The following is an 18,377-nucleotide window of genomic DNA, read 5'->3' as shown; positions in this document are numbered from 1 at the left end:
CCAAAGATGACAGCGTCACTGACGAAGCCTGCAGCTGCAAACCGCAGCATCATTGGCACAGCGTCCTACAGCATCGCGGGCTTATCCGAACTCGCCTAGCCGCGGAGATCTGCAAGGGAGATAGGGTAGGTGAATGCCAGGTTGCGCAGGCCAACGACATCGTGTGCGCTTATCTCTTGCGGGTGGGTCTCCGTCCTTCCTTTCCAACGTCGCTGGCCCGTCTTGATAAGGACCGCCGGCAAGGGCAGGCACTAAGCCTATTCCGCGTCCCTTCAATGTTGCTCTGTCCCGTCCTCCTTGCACCCTATACTGACTGTCCTTGCATTGCCCACTCAGTCTGGCCTCTGGGCAAAAGTCCGATAAGAAACGTCCAGATACAGCATGCGCCGAGTCGTGCTAGCCGTCAAATACATTGGCCGGCCCAGGCCGCCTAGGATAGATTGGCCGTCAGTCAGTGCTCCCCAGGCCACGAGCTTGCGCTTGGATACTCAGCAAGCTCGGCTCGATATTGCGGCTGGTTAATGTTCTGGCTTGTGCCTCCAGCTATCGCTATCACATACCTAGGTGTCGCCCCATACTGACAACCATTGGCCTACTACAATATTACCCTTGAACTTGCGTGGCTGCTCAACCCCCACCGAGTCGTCGATTGTGCGAACTGCTCAGAAGGTCCTGCTCAGAAGGTCCATGTCTATATCGAAAGAGATCACATCGGACAGTGCTTGGCTATAGGGGGCTGGCCCTCACGCCACGGTATTCAGGCTCGTCTGATAAGAAGCTCAACCCGGGAGCAGAATTTCCGTATCTTCCGGGCCCAACTTGGCAGTCACTTGGCTTCAGCTTGCTGAACTCGAGCATCTCCGGCCAGAGGTCCTCAGCTACGCCCACTTATCAGCAAGGGCTACCCGCGGAGAATACAACAACAGCATTAGCGTCAAGGCCCGAAGATCTGGTCCACAAAAAAGGTTACGTCCGGAGATGCACATTACGTCCATGGCCTGACGTAGAGAAAGACTTACATGTATAAGATATCTGAACCTTCCGCCTTGATGGTGTATCGTGAACAAATAGCCGCATCCATCACTCCACCACGGCGTTGACACAGCAATAAACGAGGACATATTCTCAGGAACATCACCCACCATAAATCGCACTGGCGACATAACCCCTGGAGTGCTGCTCGTATAGTCAGGATGAAGCTCTCTTACCTTTGGGCCGCCCCAGAGATCAACCCGATCACCGGAAAAGCTCGCTCAATCCCAGTCCTGAACGTCTTCAATGTCTATGGGCGCGTGTTCTTCTTCTCCTGGTTTGGTTTCAGTATGCCCTCCATCTGTGTTGTATGCCCCTTGTCGCGCCGTTCATCCGCTGACGTACTCAACAGTGACTGCTTTCTGGGCGTGGTACACATTCCCTCCTCTCGTAAGTATCGACCGCCGTTCTGATCAACGGTTAATCTCTAACACAATGGCAGTTAACCCATACCATCAAAGCGAACCTCGGCCTCAGTTCAGCACAAGTTGCGAACTCGAACATTGTGTCGTTATGTGCGACGTATGTAGCGGAAACCAATATGAAGGTGTCTGTTCGTTGCTAACTTTTCCCCAGTCTACTTGTCCGTTTTGTCGCTGGGCCTCTGTGTGATCAGTTCGGGCCTCGCTGGGTGTTTGGTGGCCTGCTTCTCGTTGGCGCAATTCCTCTCGGCCTGGCCCCTCTGGTACACGATGCTACAGGCCTTTATATCAGTCGCTTCTTCATTGGTATCCTTGGCGGGTCGTTTGTCCCGTGTATGGTCTGGTCAACTGGATTCTTCGACAAGAACATAGTTGGCACTGCCAACGCTCTGACAGGCGGCTGGGGAAATGCTGGCGGCGGTATTACCTACTTTATCATGCCTGCCGTTTTCGACTCTCTGATCGGCCGAGGCTACACACCGGGGGCAGCATGGCGGATGACATTCGTTGTCCCTCTCATCATTACCATCCTCACAGGGATCTCCCTCATTGCCCTATGTCCCGATACTCCCACAGGCAAGTGGTCCGAACGCCACCTCCATGCCCAGCAGAACCTTCATACGCACGGCGTCAATGGTGTGGTCGGGAACAGTTTGGTCGACGTACCTGGTAGCATCGTTGATAAGGTCAGCTCCAAATCATCTGATGCCCAGAATGCCAAGGAAGACGCAAAGCCGCAGAGCCCACCTCACCATCAGAACTGGGATCACGAAGCCGCTTGCACCAAGGAGGAAATGCTGGAGACGGCACATGGCGAGACCGTGGTGAAGCCCACCTTGAAAGAGAGCATGCGCGTGTTTCTCTCTCCACAGTCTGGCTTCCACATGTTCACATATTTCTGCTCCTTTGGCGGTGAACTGGCCATCAACTCCGTCCTGAGCTCCTACTACGTCAAGAACTTCCCCTCGCTCGGCCAGACCAACGCGGCCAACTGGGCGGCCATGTTCGGCTTCCTCAACTTCGTCACTCGGCCCTTGGGTGGTGCCATTTCCGATTTCGCCTTCAACGCTCTCGGTCGCAGCCTCTGGGCCAAGAAGATCTGGATTGTGGTGTGCGGCTGCCTCACTGGCTTACTCCTGGTCGTCATCGGCCAGGTCGACTCCCACCACCAGTCCACCATGTTCGGCCTCGTGGCCCTGATGGCCATTTTTCTCGAGGCCGGCAACGGCGCCAACTTCTCCCTCATCCCCCACGTCCACCCTCATGCCAACGGGGTCCTCTCGGGCACTACAGGTGCGGTGGGTAACCTGGGCGGCGTCGTTTTCGCCATCGTGTTCCGCTTCATGGATGGCGGCACCAACTACGCCAAGGCGTTATGGGTCATTGGGCTCATCCACATCGGTCTCAACCTCATGCTGTGTTGGGTACCACCGCTGCCCAAGGGGCAGATTGGTGGCCACTGAGGTTCAACCTTAGGAAATGCGATGTTTTTACTTGATATGGCGAATGTCTTTGGCACGGGATTTTACCCAAAAGATATCCAATTGGAGTTGGGGTGTTTACGAAGCGAGGCAAAAATGATCTGCATTTACCCGTGCATTTATTGGTTGAGACTTTATATACTATTTATAACTATCAATGGCCGACTGAGGTAGAAATTACTAGCAAGTAATAGAGTTCAATGAATATACCAATGGTATGAGCACATTTCAGATAGACCTGGACCTTTCTACTTTGACAAGTGACATCAGCCAATACCGGGCGCGAGTTGTCAAAGTAACCCTTGTTTTCGCGACTCATCTCAAGAGGCAGGAGCTAGATGTACGCCACATAAGAAAACACGTGCCTGCTACCGATGAGCTTAATTGCATGTATGTACAGGTAGTTTATGTAAGAATGCGTTGCAAATGAAGCTCTGTTATTGGATAGCCGTCAGGTTACGTACATTTGAGTATACAGTATCTATGTATACGTTAGATCTACCATCCCTGCTCCACAGCGGAGCCACTGGGATGAGTTGAACAGGAACTGCAAGTCGTGCGTCTTATGTAAGACGGGCGGACAATCTAGATAGTCAACCGGCATGATCGTATGTAATCCGACATGTCGATCATAACCAGGTTAAGTAAAAGGAAGGGCAGGAAGACTTAGGTCACTCATATACAACACACATATGCAAGTCAATCACCGAGATGAGGCAGAAAAATGGTAGGTTTGGGGGTATATGTGCGCAATCAGAATGTACAACCGTCTATATGAACCAAGCGAAACAGGGCCAATGATGCAAAAGAAAAGGCATCACGTCCTCTGCCTCCCCTGTTTTCCGTCACATACTCGGTTCGATCACTGAGATCGCTTTCAACAGTCGACTCTCGCCCTATCTTTCATTCGTTCTTACAAACATCCTTTCATCCAAACATACAGAAGAAGTCTGTCCCTTTCCACGCGGATTCCTCTAAAGAAACCTACAGGAAGAAGTAGGCAGCACCAGCGGCAACGGCAATGAAGGAGCCGGTGGCGAGGCGCGAGGCACCAGCGGTGGGGATGGGAGAGGGCGCACCAGTGGGCTTGCTGCTGTTGGTGGCAGGGTAGCTGGCCATGGTGGTGGGGACACCGGCGCTGTAGCTGGCGCTGCTGTTGCCGGCAGGGGCAACGGTGGGGTAGGTCGCGGCAGGGGCAGACGAGGTAGCAGGGACAACAGCCTTGGAGGAAGAGACAGCAGGGGCCGAGGAGACCTCGTAGGCAGGGGCGGAGCTGCTGGCAGCAGCAGTGCTGGCAGCGCTGGACAGGCTGACGGTCACGGTGGGCATGCCGGAAGCCTTGTAGCCACCAGCAGCCTCGCTGGTGGCGGCGGCGGTGCTGGCACCACCCTCAGCGGGGGCGATGTGGAAGGGGAAACTGTACTGGAAGGTCTTGGGGTCCGACTCAAGGGTGATGGTAAGACCGTAGACGGCCTTGTCACCCAGATCCGCGGGGACGGCCCACTCGAAGGCACCGGCCTGGTTGTCAACACCGGCTGCAGTAGCTGGTTAGTATATTTATCTCATACCGAGTCGCCTACGCACGGAAGTTACTCACAGGAGATGGTGGTCAGAGGCACCTGGGTGTTTTGGGTAGCACCACCGATCAGGGCGATCTTGACGGAACCAGTGACGTCGCGGGGCTGCCACTTGATGTTGAGCTTCTCGCCGGCAACGACCTTCTGGCCGTCGGTAGGGCTGACGATGGCGTCAAAGCCATCAATCTGGGCGAGGGCCGAGACGGCGAAGGTGGCGACGGCGGCGGAGACAGTAGCGAAACGCATCTTGACGGATTTGTTGGTAGATGGATTAAGGATACTGGGAAGGCGAAAGACAGTAAAAGGTACCGTATAGGGTCAAAGAGTGACAAGAAATATGTATTAGAGTATAGAGAGCGACGAATAAGCAGGGCCTCTGGAAGGAGGGATTAAGGCTTTTTAAGATGGAGTGGTAAAGAGTGTAATGGCCGTGAGGCTGAGAGAGTGTGGTAGACGAAGTGGTCTGAAGCGTGGATGAGGAAAAGAGAAGGAGGAAGAGGAGAGGTCAACCAACGATGGCTTACAGGAGGATAAATCCATTCTGAGCGAGCGGCACAGCGTCCACCCCTACCCAGAATTACTGCCCAGAATAACTGACATGTCCATCCTGTGCTTTGGTTGTTCCAGGATCGGACGAGCTTGACCAGGGTCTGGCAGGGTCTGGCAGGGGAGCCAGGGTCAGGTCAAATCATCCGAGCAAGCGTTACCCCGTAGCATGGCCGAAGAGGCATCATTCCCATCTCGTTTGCGCGCTCGCCTGGCGCTGACGGGTTCTGCCCCTCTGCAGCCAGGCCATCTTCCCACTTGGTTTCTTCTTAGGCAATGGGGATGGGGGGGGAGTCGAACAGGAGCAGAGGCCTCTACTACAAGTACATACGGGCGAGATCCGCAGGCCATCGCTGCCGGATGGGAGGCAGAGTGCCCCCTCCCGGTGGCCCATCTGGACCTCCAAGCCCACCAGTTAAGCCTATTGGAGCTACTGGTACACCTTTCGAGACTGCTGGGGAGGCGCTACGGGCACGAACGCGTTCCTTATCTCGTGGACGAGTAGCGCGGCTCCTCACTGTGTGTTTGGGACAGAAGGCCGCTGGGTTCCGAGGAGGGTGCCGGCGCCCGCTGCTGGTCCAAGTCTGCCCATGGTGGAGCCTTTTCTCAGTCGAGGTAATTTCCAGGGCCAGGGCCAGGATGCAAGAAGATGGAAGATTGCATGCAAAAGAAAATTAGGCAGGCCCAAAAAGGGGCTTGGTGGCCAGCTAGCTGTGGAGCGGGTCGGGCTAGGCTGGCCAATCCGTTGGCCAGCTGCTGGAGCTAGTGCCGCAAGAGGCAAGAGGCTATTAAGGCTGAGCATCCCCGTCCAGGCACGCGTTAGGTACCGTCGCACACTAGGCACAGCAGCTGGAAGCGGCAGCGGCAGCAGCAGCACCCGCTCTAACCACCACTATCGGCCAGTAGAACTGGTAGCAGCCACTGGTCCGTCCAATGATAGCTGACTGGCTGACTGGCAGCTATGTACCTCCTAGCAGGCAGCCACCACACACCCAAATTTTGGGTATTGGTCGAGACTTTCCACTGCGAATGCTTCACCATTGGCTGCCTGCAGGGCGGTCAACGAGCGTGAGCGTGAGCGTGAGCGTGAGACGTTCCTGGATCAATCCCCCGAGTAATGTAATGTGGCAGTACAGTAGGTAGTCGGGCATTAGCGCGCGACTCACGCATCGCCAATCCAGCACACTCCCGTTGCCCGTTGCCTCGTCTGAAGGCAATGCGACTCCTCGTCGTGGTACAAGCACATGTAGTAAGAAGCCTCCTCCGATCCATAACTCAACGTGCGACACAAACATCACAGGATCTGGTGCCCTTGCTCCCCCATCTAATTTGATGCCGCGAATCTAACCAAGGTCCCTCGTCCGGGGTTGCGTTGGTGTTAGCCAGGCCAGGGTGCGGATGGGCCGATCCCAGAAGTAAGGCAATGCCCTGAGGTCCGTCCAGGCGAGCAGGGGCAAGGCAAATGCCTCCCAGCGCAAGAAAATGCCGTCTTCTGCCTATGGCCTGGTCATGCGTTTGAACTGGCTGATTCAACGCGTCACACAATGTTTGCTTCATTTCGCTGGCTCGGTCCAGCTGAACGGCCTCTGAAACGGCTGGCTGAGATACATGTTCGTGTTGTTTTATTTGCCAGTGCATGACCTCTCTCCACGCTGGGTCCCCGACTGCCGACCATGATCTTGATCTCCCAGATTTGGGCGACCTGCGAGCGTTTTTGCTTTGCACCTTTGATTGACTTCTTGTTGAGCGTCGCTTACTATATCCACCAACGACTGCGCTGTGGAATGGATGGATGTCTGGTCTGCTCCGTGCCTGCTCCGTGCCTGCTCCGTGGGTGCATGTATACCCCATACTCTAGCTCTTTTCCGAATGTGGTCACGCCTTCGGCCAGGGGCACCAACTTCCGAGTCAGGAAATCTGCTACATTGTCCCCTCTCAGGCATCTCCCGAAATAAATCAGACCCAAGGTTCGCCAAGCCTTAAACCTTAACTAATGAGATTTATAAGCGCCTATGCCCGCCCGTTCCCTTCAGCTGCTCTTGTCAGATATCGATCGCTGTGTAACCGCTTGGAACACATAGGACGGGTACGAACCATCAGCTAGCTCGTAAGGTATGACGTGGCTGACCTTCTGTCGCCAGCCGAGGGAGAGCAGTGTTTGCTGAGGTTTGCTTTTGGACGTAACGTTCCAGACTCTCCAGACTCTCCAGACGCATGTCAGCCTGCATGTACGGCCCAATCCCAGAACTCTTGGCCACTTAACAGGTATCATCCTCATTTGCCCATGCATGCCACCTGCCTGCTTATGCTGCTTACTGCAATGACCTTTCGTGCCCCCCATATCCAGGAAACCGTTGAGGTTCAACCGTCTACCTGCTTCATCGTATTGGGTGGCACAATACTCAACCTCACCAAGGCGCAGCGACAAGCAACGAATACGACCTTCTGCCAGCTAGGGGCCAATGGTACAGCCGCACAATGACAATGATATGATGTTTGCCCACGTACACACACCTGGATGAACGAAACGAGGCCGGCATGCCATAGAGTGAACCCCCGTCTTCAGTGGTTTTGGATGAAGGTGTCTACTCCTGGGCAAGCTCCAAAGGGCATCAAGTCTCAATCACAAGGTAGGCCTAATACGGCGCACATGACGGGCCAGTTGTCAACAGTACCGCTGTCGCAAGTCGTCGCAAAGTAAGCGGTCATTCGTTTCCGTCGAGTACACCGCTCATGCGACGTTTCCTGTTTCCACATCAGCTTTCAGTGAATGCTGCTCGAGGGCGCGCATCCACTCAAGAACAAGGTCCAGAAGTTGAGCAATATGAGAGTGCAGCGGAGGGACGGGAATCAGCAGTGCATGATTGAGGGGGTAAGTACACCCAACAACATCAATTTGATGATGCAGGGTGAACCGTCCAAGACGAGGAACAGGGTACGGCGAGGAACAGGCTGTGCAAAGGTACGGCAGGAAGAATCGATCAGATCATGCATATTAAATAGAATACCTCCAAAATGTATTGGCCAGTTTTCATTCCTCGACCACCAGATCTCAGTTGCCAGTCTAGAAATAACAAACACCCCTTTTTTGTGACGACGACCGACACAACTTTGGTGACCGAGCCTGTACGCCAAACCACCAAAGAAACCATTCCACCCTTCCGAAACGACCGGCAGATGTAGTCAGTCAGTATGCGTAGGCAGCGAGTGCTGTAGATGCGACAAAGCTTGGCCCATGAAGGCCAAGTGGTGCTGCGTGTACGTGAGGGCGCAGACAGAGATCGTATTCGTCGTAACTCATCAAATTCGGTGTTTCTCGCTCTCTATCAATGGAAAGCAGTGTCAGTGTTCATTTCTTCTCGGCTGCGAATTGGTGCTTGAGCTCACCGAGTCGAGAGTACAGCATGTAGAGTGCCATTCGGTTGCACTCTTCTGTCCCAGTGATGGTGACGAGGCGCTCGTTGCTGTTGTCCTGCGGTTCATTGATCTTGATGACGCTCCCGCTAATCTGGCGTATCTCGTTGATTTTCTGTCCGCCCTTGCCGATAATCGCTCCTACCATATCATTGGGGATGTAGATCTGCTGTGTCAGGGGCGCACCCGCCATGGCGCCGGGCATGGGCTGAGCCTGAGGGCCTCCGTGCGGTTGCGGGACAGGGTGGGCACCGGCCTGATGAGGCGGCATGTGAGGTCCTGCGCCATAAGCGGCAGCAGGCTGAGGAGCATAGTGCACAGGAGTGTTTGCCGCAGGTTGGGGCACAGGGCCGCCATGATGAGGAGGATAGTGCTGGGCATAGGGATTAGGCGGCATATGATGAGCACGAGGATCTGGCCGGCGGCCGTAGTTTTCACGATTGCCGAAGTTCCCAGCAGCGGGCTGGGGAGAATATGGCACAACCTGCATACCACCAGGGACTACACCAGCAGGGCCGCCACTTCTTGTGGCGTACGCAGAAGCTGCAGGGCCTCCGAAGCGTTCGTTGAGTTGTTCCAGGAGAGTACTGCCGACATAGTAAGTAGCGATATGAACCGCATCCGCAACACCCATCACGACAAGAGAGCGTTCGGTGGATAAAGGCAAGCACGAATCAGACGCATTGAGCCTAGCTCCAGATGCATCTTGGATCTCTCGGATGCGGGAGCCACCCTTGCCAATGATGGATCCAATGAGGACGTGGGGGATCAATAGGCGCAAAGGATACGTCTTGGACTGCGCACTCGATGGCTCGTTCAGGGGCTCATTGTTTAACGTCCGGATAATCAAACCGAATGCCTGCGGTGTATCAGTATCTGGGTCATGCTAATCGAGAAGAGACGGGGAGTGGAAATTTACCTTGGCCACCGCATCTACTACGCCACTAACGGTGAGGATGCGCTCTATGGCGCCTTTCTGATAATCACTGACAGTGCACTTGGCACCAGACTGCTTGCGAATATTGCTAACATTCTCCCCGCCCTTACCAATGACTGTGGCAGCCTCGGGACTGGAGATGACGGCGCGGATGTGGATCCATGCGGTTTCGTCGTGTGTGTTGCTGCTTGTGGCGGTGGGGACCGATGCAGTAGGCGCAGCAGTAGGCTGGGAATCCGGCTTGGTCTCGTTGATGTCAGGGACGATGGTATCGCCTTGCTCATCTTTCGACTCGGCCTTTTCTTCGCTGTCCGCAGTCTCTGACTTGGGCTCGGTGCCGTTTGCTTCGGCGGGTGGTGGGACGCCGTTGCTCTCGTGGAGGGGAAGAGTCACCTCATCCTCGTCATGGCCATTCTTTATAACCTTGTCAAGGGCCGGGCGCTTGGCGTCCGGTTGGTCGTTGGCTCTTGATGGTGAAGAGGCATCTTCAAGAGGCCGTTTGGCCGGGTTTGTGGTCTGAGTTGGTGAGGCAGACATTGTGACCTAGACACAGCAGTATCACAAAATGGTGATTGGATGAATCACTGAGTCGGAATAAAGTTGATTGAATTATTTTGACGTTTCTTATCTACACCTAGGAGGTTTCCGAAGGAAAGCGTGTAGGTGCTGATGTAGTGTTCGGGGACGAATAGACGGGAACAGATCGAAGCTTGTGAGAGATGGCAGCTGCGGTGCTGGATGCTGGATGAGAGGTCGGATGGGGTGTGATGATGTCGATGGAGTGGTGATGAGCTGGATTCAGAACTCAAGATCGCTGGAAGTGATCGTGATGGGACACTCGGCGTACGGAGAGAAAACACCTCTGCAGTGCTGTGCTGCTTCGCGGACTTCGGCAAGCCGAGGGCGGAGAGGTGAAGGTGCAGGAGGCGGCGGTAGATTGCTTTGCAAAGCGGAGAGGTACTTGATTGTGATGAAGTGATGAAGAAAGTGGTGGCAGTGGTGGTGATGATGATGATGATGATGAGGATGCCGCGAGTGAGGAAGAGAGAATGGACGACAGCGAGGTTCGGATTAGAAGATAGGGTGTGCCTTCCGTCGCTCAAGAAAAAGAAGCTGCAGGAGTCTCAAGACGCATGTAGTCGCCAAACCTTTTGGTCTGCTCAAACAGAAGATGGCAGCGACACTGATTCCTTTTTTTCTCGCTCTGTCTCTCTTTGTAATTCCTGTTTCCCTTCCCACCTTGCCGGGCAAATCCAACAGGTTCAAGCCGGATGGAATGGAGGGTTACGTATGTCGAATTGTGTGGTCAAGGCTTGAGGAAGCTTGCTAGACGACTTGCGACACACCGCAACGAAGAAATGCTCAATCGGCAGTGGACTTGCGGCGGGTTGATGCTGCTGCTGCTGCTGCGGCGGCGGCGGCGGCGGCTGCGGATGCTGACGGGAGAAATGAAAAGTCTGAAGCTGCGATTGAATTGTGATGTTTGAAAGCTGCAGAGCGCGGTGCAGATTCCTTTCGCCTTTCAAATGAGAAGTTGTGGGGAAAAGTAAAGCTTAAAAAGTAGGTGCTTCTGGGCTTCTGGGCTTCTGGGCGGGAGTTGTGGGAAACGCAAACTCTGGACCAAACGCCAAACGTCGAACCTCACCCAACCCGGAGGGACGCCTGCACTTAGTCGCTAGAGTCGCAGTGGCCTGCAACTAGCCTGGTAGTGCTCTGCAACTTGGCACGGGGCAAATGAGGAGGGACCAGATGATCAAGCAACAACAGGACGGGACAGCAGCCCCGACCGGACTCCAAGGCATCCAATGGCTATTGCCTACATGCCTACATGCCTACATGCCTACATACGTACAGACAGTCAAACGCCAACAGTGCGCACAAAGTTGACACAATTAAAGGACGATCGTTCATCAATGGGAGGCCATGCCATGCCGTGCCGTGCCGTGCCACGTCCTGGTTACACAAACAAGAACCTCCAGCTCAGGGAGAGGGAGACCGATCAATCGATCAATCAATACATACATACGTATTGCCTCGTCAAAAGATTGATTTGATTCTGGCCGCCGTGATCTGCGCGTCGCCTGAAGCCAGGACCAGGCTTGGCATCAGATTCGTGGCTGCATGGGGAAGCAAGCAAGCAATAGAGGCCCTAGCGCGCACATTGAATCCCGTCCGCCTCTTTCTTGCCTACCTAATTTCCTACTCACTCGTGCTGTTCTTATGTATAGTGAACTACGTACTTGCTTAAACTGAGGCATCTATTGGGGGTTCTCATCGTCAATGTCCAACAAGGTGAATTAAATAAACGAAATTTGGCCAGATGCGCGCCGATGAAAGCTGCAATTTGATCGTCGGTAGGTACAATCTCGGTCTGTTTGGTTTCGCGAGCTTCACCACGTTGTCCAATATGTTTGGTCGTGTTTCAATCCACAAACGCGGTCCACTGAATTACTCGGGGCGCATGGCTACATGCACATCGTGCTACGTCGCATTGGGGTATGGTAGCTGCTGCTGCTGCTGCTGCCATGGATTTTGTATAGTCAGTCAGCTTCAAATTGAGCCTCATCCTGATTCGTTGGTTAATAACAATCAGTCCCTTGGGCACGGCTTCCCCTTGCCACTTTCATCTTTTCCTCCTTTTCTTTTTTTCGGCAATTGCCATCACAAAGCACATAGTATCCCGACAGGAAACTGGTTTCTGTTTCCGTTCAGAGGCGCCCTTTTTGTACTGTCCGGACGGTCTGTGGGAGAAGCCGAGACACTGTTCGTCTAGGGGTCGTCGCTGTGTTCCACACTATCCTGGAAGTCAAGTGTAACCGCCAACCCAGACTTACGCGGCTCGGGACTTCAGCGCGCGCTACGCCCAACGAAGCTGCATTGCAGCCCTCCCAGATCTGACGCGGAAGGGGGACTTGAAGGTGGGAACTTTCAGGGTGTGGCCGGTGTCGGTTTAAACCGACCACATTGCCATGGATGACAACGAACTTCGTGATGATGTCGGCGCCCTCCATGCCGGACATGTCGAAGAAACGCTGGCAGAGCTTCAACAGCTTGTGAGAGAGCATGAAGTGGCTCTACAAAGGGTATTATGTTTGTGACACCCTCGATTGGCGATCATATTACTCATGTCATTCTAGGCGCGAATGTCATCGACCCGCCTCCAGCGCGACAAGTATGGGCCCGAAGCATCACTTGGTGTTATGAGATCAGCTTATGAGGAGTTATCGACGGCTACGCCTTTTCTCCCCTTTCCAGACTCAGTTCTACCGGCACTGGTCGCCTTGCGGGAAATCTCTCAGACCGCGGTGGAAACCAAAGCCTTTCTGACTTCTCATCAAGAGTCGGCGCTGGGCATGAAGAAAAAGCTCGAGTCAGAGAGGTTGAAGCTGAGGGACCAGGAAGCACTCGCAAGAAGCCTCCGGAGCCGTATTCATTCTCTGCGTAATGGCATTGACAACCGAATGGAGACTGACGCAGACGACATTGCCCTTGAACGCATCAGCGAATTAGAACAAAAGAAAAGGCGCTACGATAAGGAGACGTCCATGTTTCTCAAATCTCTCCGAGGCTTCATTGATAGCCACCTTGCCTCGATGCTGGCCGCCGAAGATCTTGGCGGTCCCGTCGTAGGAGACATGATGGACCTTGATGATAGCGACCTCGCGGCAGGTTTCAGCGCGCATGGGAAGCTGAAGAAAGCAAAAGAGAAACCGGACCAGGACAAACGGCAACGTCGCATTGACGAGATCTGGGGTGGTCGTGACGAGCCAGAGGCCCAGTCCAAGGGCGAATCTGCCGCTGCAGCGTCAGACTTGCGCGATCTGACAGAAGAACTACTCAACCAACTCATGGAGTCAGATGGGGACAGCTCAGCTGCCTACATTCAACTCGAGAAAGAGTCGGCAGCAGCTAGATTCTTGGTTAGGTCGAAGGTTGCACAGCTTCATCCTCGCGACTCTACGAGACTGCGCTTGGTGGATTTCGGCAGAGACTTGGACGAATAACGCGGGCACGTTGACGGTTTGATCAATGACCCTTTAGTACAGCTGCTCTGAATGTTATCTCGGTTGCTGTAATGGGTTGTGTTCAACGCTCAGCGGCATCTGTTTGCTGTCTTGCTTGCTACTAGAGCAAGGGCCCCAGCCAGCACAACAACTGCGGGTGAGAATCATACCTGCCCCAGATGTGTGCAAAGCTGAAACAAAGCACCGCAACACGAGGATCCCGCTTATAGGAGGCCTTGACGGGCCGTCAACTTGGGCTTTGGAAGCCTGCCCAACCGCATCACACAGGGATGCTTCTAGCATCAATAGTGTCCTCCATCTCAATTGATATATCTGACAGATTCTGCCACTGGATGTTGGGGCACCTTTTATACAATAATGGTCAACGTGGCTTCGTTCCTTTCAATATGTCTTTTCCACCGGATAGTTGCGTGACCTTCCGCCTTGGTGGGCCAGCAAAACTGTGCTGTGTGTGTACTCTCAGAGTATCTAGGTATCTTGGTGGAGCGAGCCGGGTAGAGACATGTTGCCTACCTACATACATGGATACATCCAGCTTTAGGAAGGGAATGTGTATCTCGTGCAGCCTGCCTCCAGGCCCTATGTACCTACGTGTAGTTGGGCCCAACATTGAATGCTGATAAGCAATACATTGCGAGGTAGATACGTGCAACAAGCACTCGCACCTGCCCTTTATACCTACCGTGACTTGTATTAGACCAAATGATGAGACGAAATGCCCGCTTCGCTCCTTCCCAAATGGTCGATAGAAGTGCCCTCACTTGACTGCTCGCCATGCTACCATGGAATTCAATATCTACATGTGCCATTCCTTATTTCGACATGTAACTATCAGTCCAATGATTCTATGGCCGGTCAGGTTCTTTCACGTGTTCATAGCCTTACTTGGAGCACTGCATAAGTACCTAAGGAAGGTACATGTGCGTCTGCCGCCAAACACTTTGCTTGCAGAAGTGAACAAACTACACGTTAGTTGGCGACCCCTTTTTCGTCCAAGGTACAGTTCACCACCCAAAGCTCCAATTTGGTACCTGAGGTAGGCCACAATCACACGTGGGCGTTTACATCAATGCTTCTTTGATTCATTATCCACCACATGCGATTGTACTGACCTCAAAAGTCAACCAGACCATGGGTATGTATGGCATTGGCTGCCTGGATGCCTCACAATCACTTGCATTGATCTAAAGATACCGCCTTAGATCCTCAAAGTAAGCACTTCTCTTATTCACCCCAATAACCGGCTGTGCGAGAAAAGAAACAAAAAATAACGGTGACGTCGCTATTCCTTCCCAACTACCTACCAGATCTTCAATCCACTCACTTTACATTCTGAACGTCTGCACTCCAATCTCTGTTTGAAGTCACTGACCTCGGACTAGAAATCGTTTGTCGCATTTATACATAAACACAACACCAGAAGGGTTGCGTAAAAAGTGCCTACTGATGGACGATCTCATTGACTTGTAAGTAATAGCATATGAACATCCTACACTTAGGCACCACAGCCAGACCCTGACCTTGGAATACCAGTGAGCGATCCCCTCGCAAAGACGTTGCCGGTCTTAGCAGTGGAGTTCCTCTCATTGCTGAGCTGTCAATTCTTGATGAGCCATGTCCAGATAATGTACTTGGTCTCGCAATCGAGGCTATCCACAATTGTGACGAGAATGATACCCCCGCCGAGGACAATACCAGAGCTGGTGTTACCCCGGCAGCTGCACACCCCCAGGATTCTGTCGATTCTATCGTCCGGATCCAGCTTCCCTCCCCAGGACCGTCTGCTGATGTAGCACCGGAAGTGCCTGAGGCTTTTCTACTCCAGACTCGCCCTGCTCGGCGTCCAGCACCCGGCCCGCGCCCTTGTCGACGGCCTGTTGGGGACATCTGGGGCACTTGGACTCAAAAGCAGTGGGCTAATGCCAAAACAGATCGTCGGCAACATCAGGGAGACTCGGAATTGTCCGAGATAACGGAAGTAAGTGGCCCATTCAAATCCTCAGTCGTGTTGTCATCGTCCTGACTAGTACAAAACCCAGTCGAGGTATCTCATAAGCCATAACCCCGAGCTCTCCAAGGGCGTTCTCGAAGGTGTTTGCAAGGAGCTAGGCTACACAGATTCCGAAGTTAGAATCTTCGGAAACAACCATGTTCAGTTTCTCCAGATCCAATCATCCTCGCCAGATATCAACGTCCAACGTCTGGAGATGGCGCGGACGTTGACAGACGAGTTCATTTCCGACAAGACGGTTACGACCCGGGCCACATTCGTGGAGCCTTCCGGGTGTCCTTTAGCTGGGTTTGAAGTATTTCTGGATCCAGAGACGCAGGAATCCAAGGACTTGGGGGTTCGACCAGTGATTCGGCCCTGTGGCGATAGCATGGATGCACAGCCCAAAGACCGTATTGACGAAAACCCGCTGTATCTTGGGAACTTCTGTCAGCAACTCTCGACGATCCTGAAGCGAGTAGGTCGCCTAAACTCTGGCTACAACCTGAAGGTTGTCTTTGGTCGGTATATTGTCACCACATATCCTAAGAAACGAGACAAATACGACCTGGAGGGCTTCCAAAAACTGATGGGCCAATCCCGATGCCAGGGCAAACTGGTATCACAGTAAGTCCCCCTATTGAGGCACCAGCTGGCACTCGTCTCGTTGATTTGGATTTGGCTAAATACGACTCTAGGCTTGGGGTACCCAACGAGGCCATACGAATTCTCAATGCTTTGAAACGAGAGAATGAGGTTTTCCAACCACCTGGAGTCAACACCAGATCGCTTGATGATATCAAGCCTACATTCGCCTTCGAAGTGTATTCGGCTCAGCACATGTTTACAGCCCAGTTGGCCCATGAAGGTGACGAGACTGTCTTCAGTATGAAGAAGCTTCAGTGCTACCCCCTCCAGGATGAAGATAGCGCCGAGTTCTGCTACAACACACTTTGCCTGGGCAGGTATGTGGTTATTTACCACTGTTTTGGATGAGAAATGGCAGCTAATGTGGAATTTGCTCAGGAACTTCGATTGGAAAATCCAACTCATGAATGAGGTGCCAGAATCCGACGAGTCATACCAAACTCTGACGTCGTACCTTGCAACTGCACAGATCACGCTTCCGCCAGCCACTTCGGACCCGAATCCTGACTTGGCCATCTTTCCTCATGTGAAGTTATGCCTCCAAGGCAATAAGCTTGGAAAGGCGCTGATCAGCAACATCCAAAAGACAGCTATTCGCAGCGTGTACAGTTTCAGATATGGCCTCACGGATTACATTCTGGATTTCGTCATCCGGCGAGAGTGGGAGAGTGTTCGGGACATGACGCTCCGTCATCAGCCGTCTTCCACGACTTACTCCATCATTCTCAAGGGCGAGCACTGGGGAGATTACAAGGGGAACAGAGCAACCGATTTCAGTCGAGCTGGACGTGGCTGGGGGGCCGAGCTTGAATGTTTGCTACCAAATAACCTGGGCCAGGCTGCAACTACTGGCGACCAAAGAGTCCAAGCCCTTGTCCATATGATCAACGACATCCACAAGATCTTGGTGGCGGCCTAAGCGATACCGATGCGCTTCCATTTGACACCCCCGGCCGGACTTTGCGAGAATGTTTGGCAAATGTCTCTAGATACATCGCGCATATTTATTGTGCGACGAAGACAACTCCTTCACTGCGCATCATATGCCTCGATGGACTATACCTCTCGACATCATATCTTCTCGGTGGTAGAAGGAATTGTACTAGTTGTTATCGCAACTGGCTTGGTTTTAGTCTGCTGTGACTTATTGTGTCACAACACAACTGCATCCCGTCCAAATCTGTCGGGTCTGGGATTGTATGATACAACATGGCTCAATGCTTAGATCGAATCTAAGCATGCCGTGGGCGACGGAAAGCTCTACGCCAGGTAAAGCTACGCCTGCGGCGCCTGCTGTTGTGGTGCGGCAGCCATCTTCTGTCTCAATACTAGATAAGGAAAAAGCGACCAGTTAATTTGTGATTCATGACAATTGAGTTGATATAAAGAACCAAGCTTGGTATGCGTCTTACCCTCTTCGATGACCCGCACGTTGTTGGTCTTGCCCTGGATGATGGAGTCGAGATCCTTGACGTTGGCGCCAATTTCATTCGTCTTGTCCTCGTAGAATTTCGCCGCCGATTTGACGTCCTTCTCGACGTAGAAACCGGTGCCCACGTCCACGATGACATGCGACGCGCTCGAGAGCGATCCCTTCACGTACAGAGAGTTGGTAAGGGGGACCAGAACCTGCTTGCCCTCTACCGTCCCCCATTTATCCATCAGCCAACATATTCATCATCGTTTGTCTCCGGCAGCAATTTCCCCAGGTTGAGCCGGAAAAGCCTCCCATGCCCTTGCGCCTGCCTCCGTGGTACACCTTTCCTGCTTGCTGCCACGGAGAAGTGAACAAGCCACGGAGCGCGGAGGGACGCCGTGAGAGAGATTCGAAACGGTTATAGAGGCGTACCTTGGAGGGCGGAGGACTTTCCGTCTTGTTGCTGGACGCACCGCAGGCAATCGCGGAATTTGGACTGGGCGGCATGGAGCTGCGTGAAGGACGTGGTGAGGTGCTCGAGTTCCTCGTCGAGCTGCTTCTTGACCTGACTAAGCTGCTGGACGCTCAGAGTGTCCAGGTTGACTGTCGGACGACAAGGGAAAACCCTATGCATTAGTCCCCTCCCCTCTGACTTCCTACTACCCGTTGAGACCGGCGGGACACGAACCTGTTTCTCCTCCACCTGCTTGGCCCGACATCTTGGCTGTCTGGCGCTGCTGTCTTGGCTTGTTGTTGTTTCTTCGGGTGTCGGGGCCGTGGCAATGTATTGACAGGCTGTGGGTACTCGGGAAAGCTGTATGCGTGCTTCGTTGGCGCACAAAAGACACGAGAATACGAAGTTGCCGCAACGACCAGGAGCCTGCGAGT

At 53.3% G+C, this 18,377-nt stretch overlaps 6 protein-coding genes across 6 annotated transcripts; 3 read left to right on the top strand and 3 right to left on the bottom strand.

Annotated features, from left to right (window-relative positions):
* Positions 1-1,193: 1,193 nt before the first annotated feature.
* PG986_007647 (uncharacterized protein) lies at positions 1,194-2,917 on the top strand (the record flags this gene model as incomplete). Its single annotated transcript, XM_066843869.1, has 4 exons — positions 1,194-1,320; positions 1,385-1,422; positions 1,475-1,554; positions 1,609-2,917. The coding sequence occupies 4 exons, from the start codon at positions 1,194-1,196 to the stop codon at positions 2,915-2,917; spliced, it is 1,554 nt and encodes a 517-aa protein (XP_066699981.1).
* A 1,002-nt stretch (positions 2,918-3,919) lies between these two features.
* On the bottom strand, positions 3,920-4,758 carry PG986_007646 (uncharacterized protein; the record flags this gene model as incomplete). Its single annotated transcript, XM_066843868.1, has 2 exons — positions 3,920-4,470; positions 4,533-4,758. The coding sequence occupies 2 exons, from the start codon at positions 4,756-4,758 to the stop codon at positions 3,920-3,922; spliced, it is 777 nt and encodes a 258-aa protein (XP_066699980.1).
* A 3,649-nt stretch (positions 4,759-8,407) lies between these two features.
* On the bottom strand, positions 8,408-9,946 carry PG986_007645 (KH domain-containing protein; the record flags this gene model as incomplete). The annotated part of the gene is made up of 2 exons (XM_066843867.1): positions 8,408-9,331; positions 9,392-9,946. The coding sequence occupies 2 exons, from the start codon at positions 9,944-9,946 to the stop codon at positions 8,408-8,410; spliced, it is 1,479 nt and encodes a 492-aa protein (XP_066699979.1).
* Positions 9,947-12,378: 2,432 nt separating this feature from the next.
* On the top strand, positions 12,379-13,413 carry PG986_007644 (uncharacterized protein; the record flags this gene model as incomplete). The annotated part of the gene is made up of 2 exons (XM_066843866.1): positions 12,379-12,492; positions 12,547-13,413. 2 exons carry the CDS (start codon positions 12,379-12,381, stop codon positions 13,411-13,413), a joined length of 981 nt encoding a protein of 326 aa, XP_066699978.1.
* A 1,467-nt stretch (positions 13,414-14,880) lies between these two features.
* On the top strand, positions 14,881-16,991 carry PG986_007643 (uncharacterized protein; the record flags this gene model as incomplete). Its single annotated transcript, XM_066843865.1, has 5 exons — positions 14,881-14,900; positions 14,968-15,412; positions 15,474-16,051; positions 16,123-16,389; positions 16,451-16,991. 5 exons carry the CDS (start codon positions 14,881-14,883, stop codon positions 16,989-16,991), a joined length of 1,851 nt encoding a protein of 616 aa, XP_066699977.1.
* Positions 16,992-17,347: 356 nt separating this feature from the next.
* On the bottom strand, positions 17,348-18,208 carry PG986_007642 (prefoldin subunit 5; the record flags this gene model as incomplete). Its single annotated transcript, XM_066843864.1, has 4 exons — positions 17,348-17,400; positions 17,485-17,712; positions 17,922-18,092; positions 18,178-18,208. The coding sequence occupies 4 exons, from the start codon at positions 18,206-18,208 to the stop codon at positions 17,348-17,350; spliced, it is 483 nt and encodes a 160-aa protein (XP_066699976.1).
* Positions 18,209-18,377: the final 169 nt, after the last annotated feature.

Source organism: Apiospora aurea, assembly GCF_038362705.1.
Source record: "Apiospora aurea strain CBS 24483 chromosome Unknown utg000005l_segment0_segment0, whole genome shotgun sequence".
Classification (NCBI taxonomy): domain Eukaryota; kingdom Fungi; phylum Ascomycota; class Sordariomycetes; order Amphisphaeriales; family Apiosporaceae; genus Apiospora; species Apiospora aurea.
This window is presented reverse-complemented; position numbering and strand designations above follow the sequence as displayed.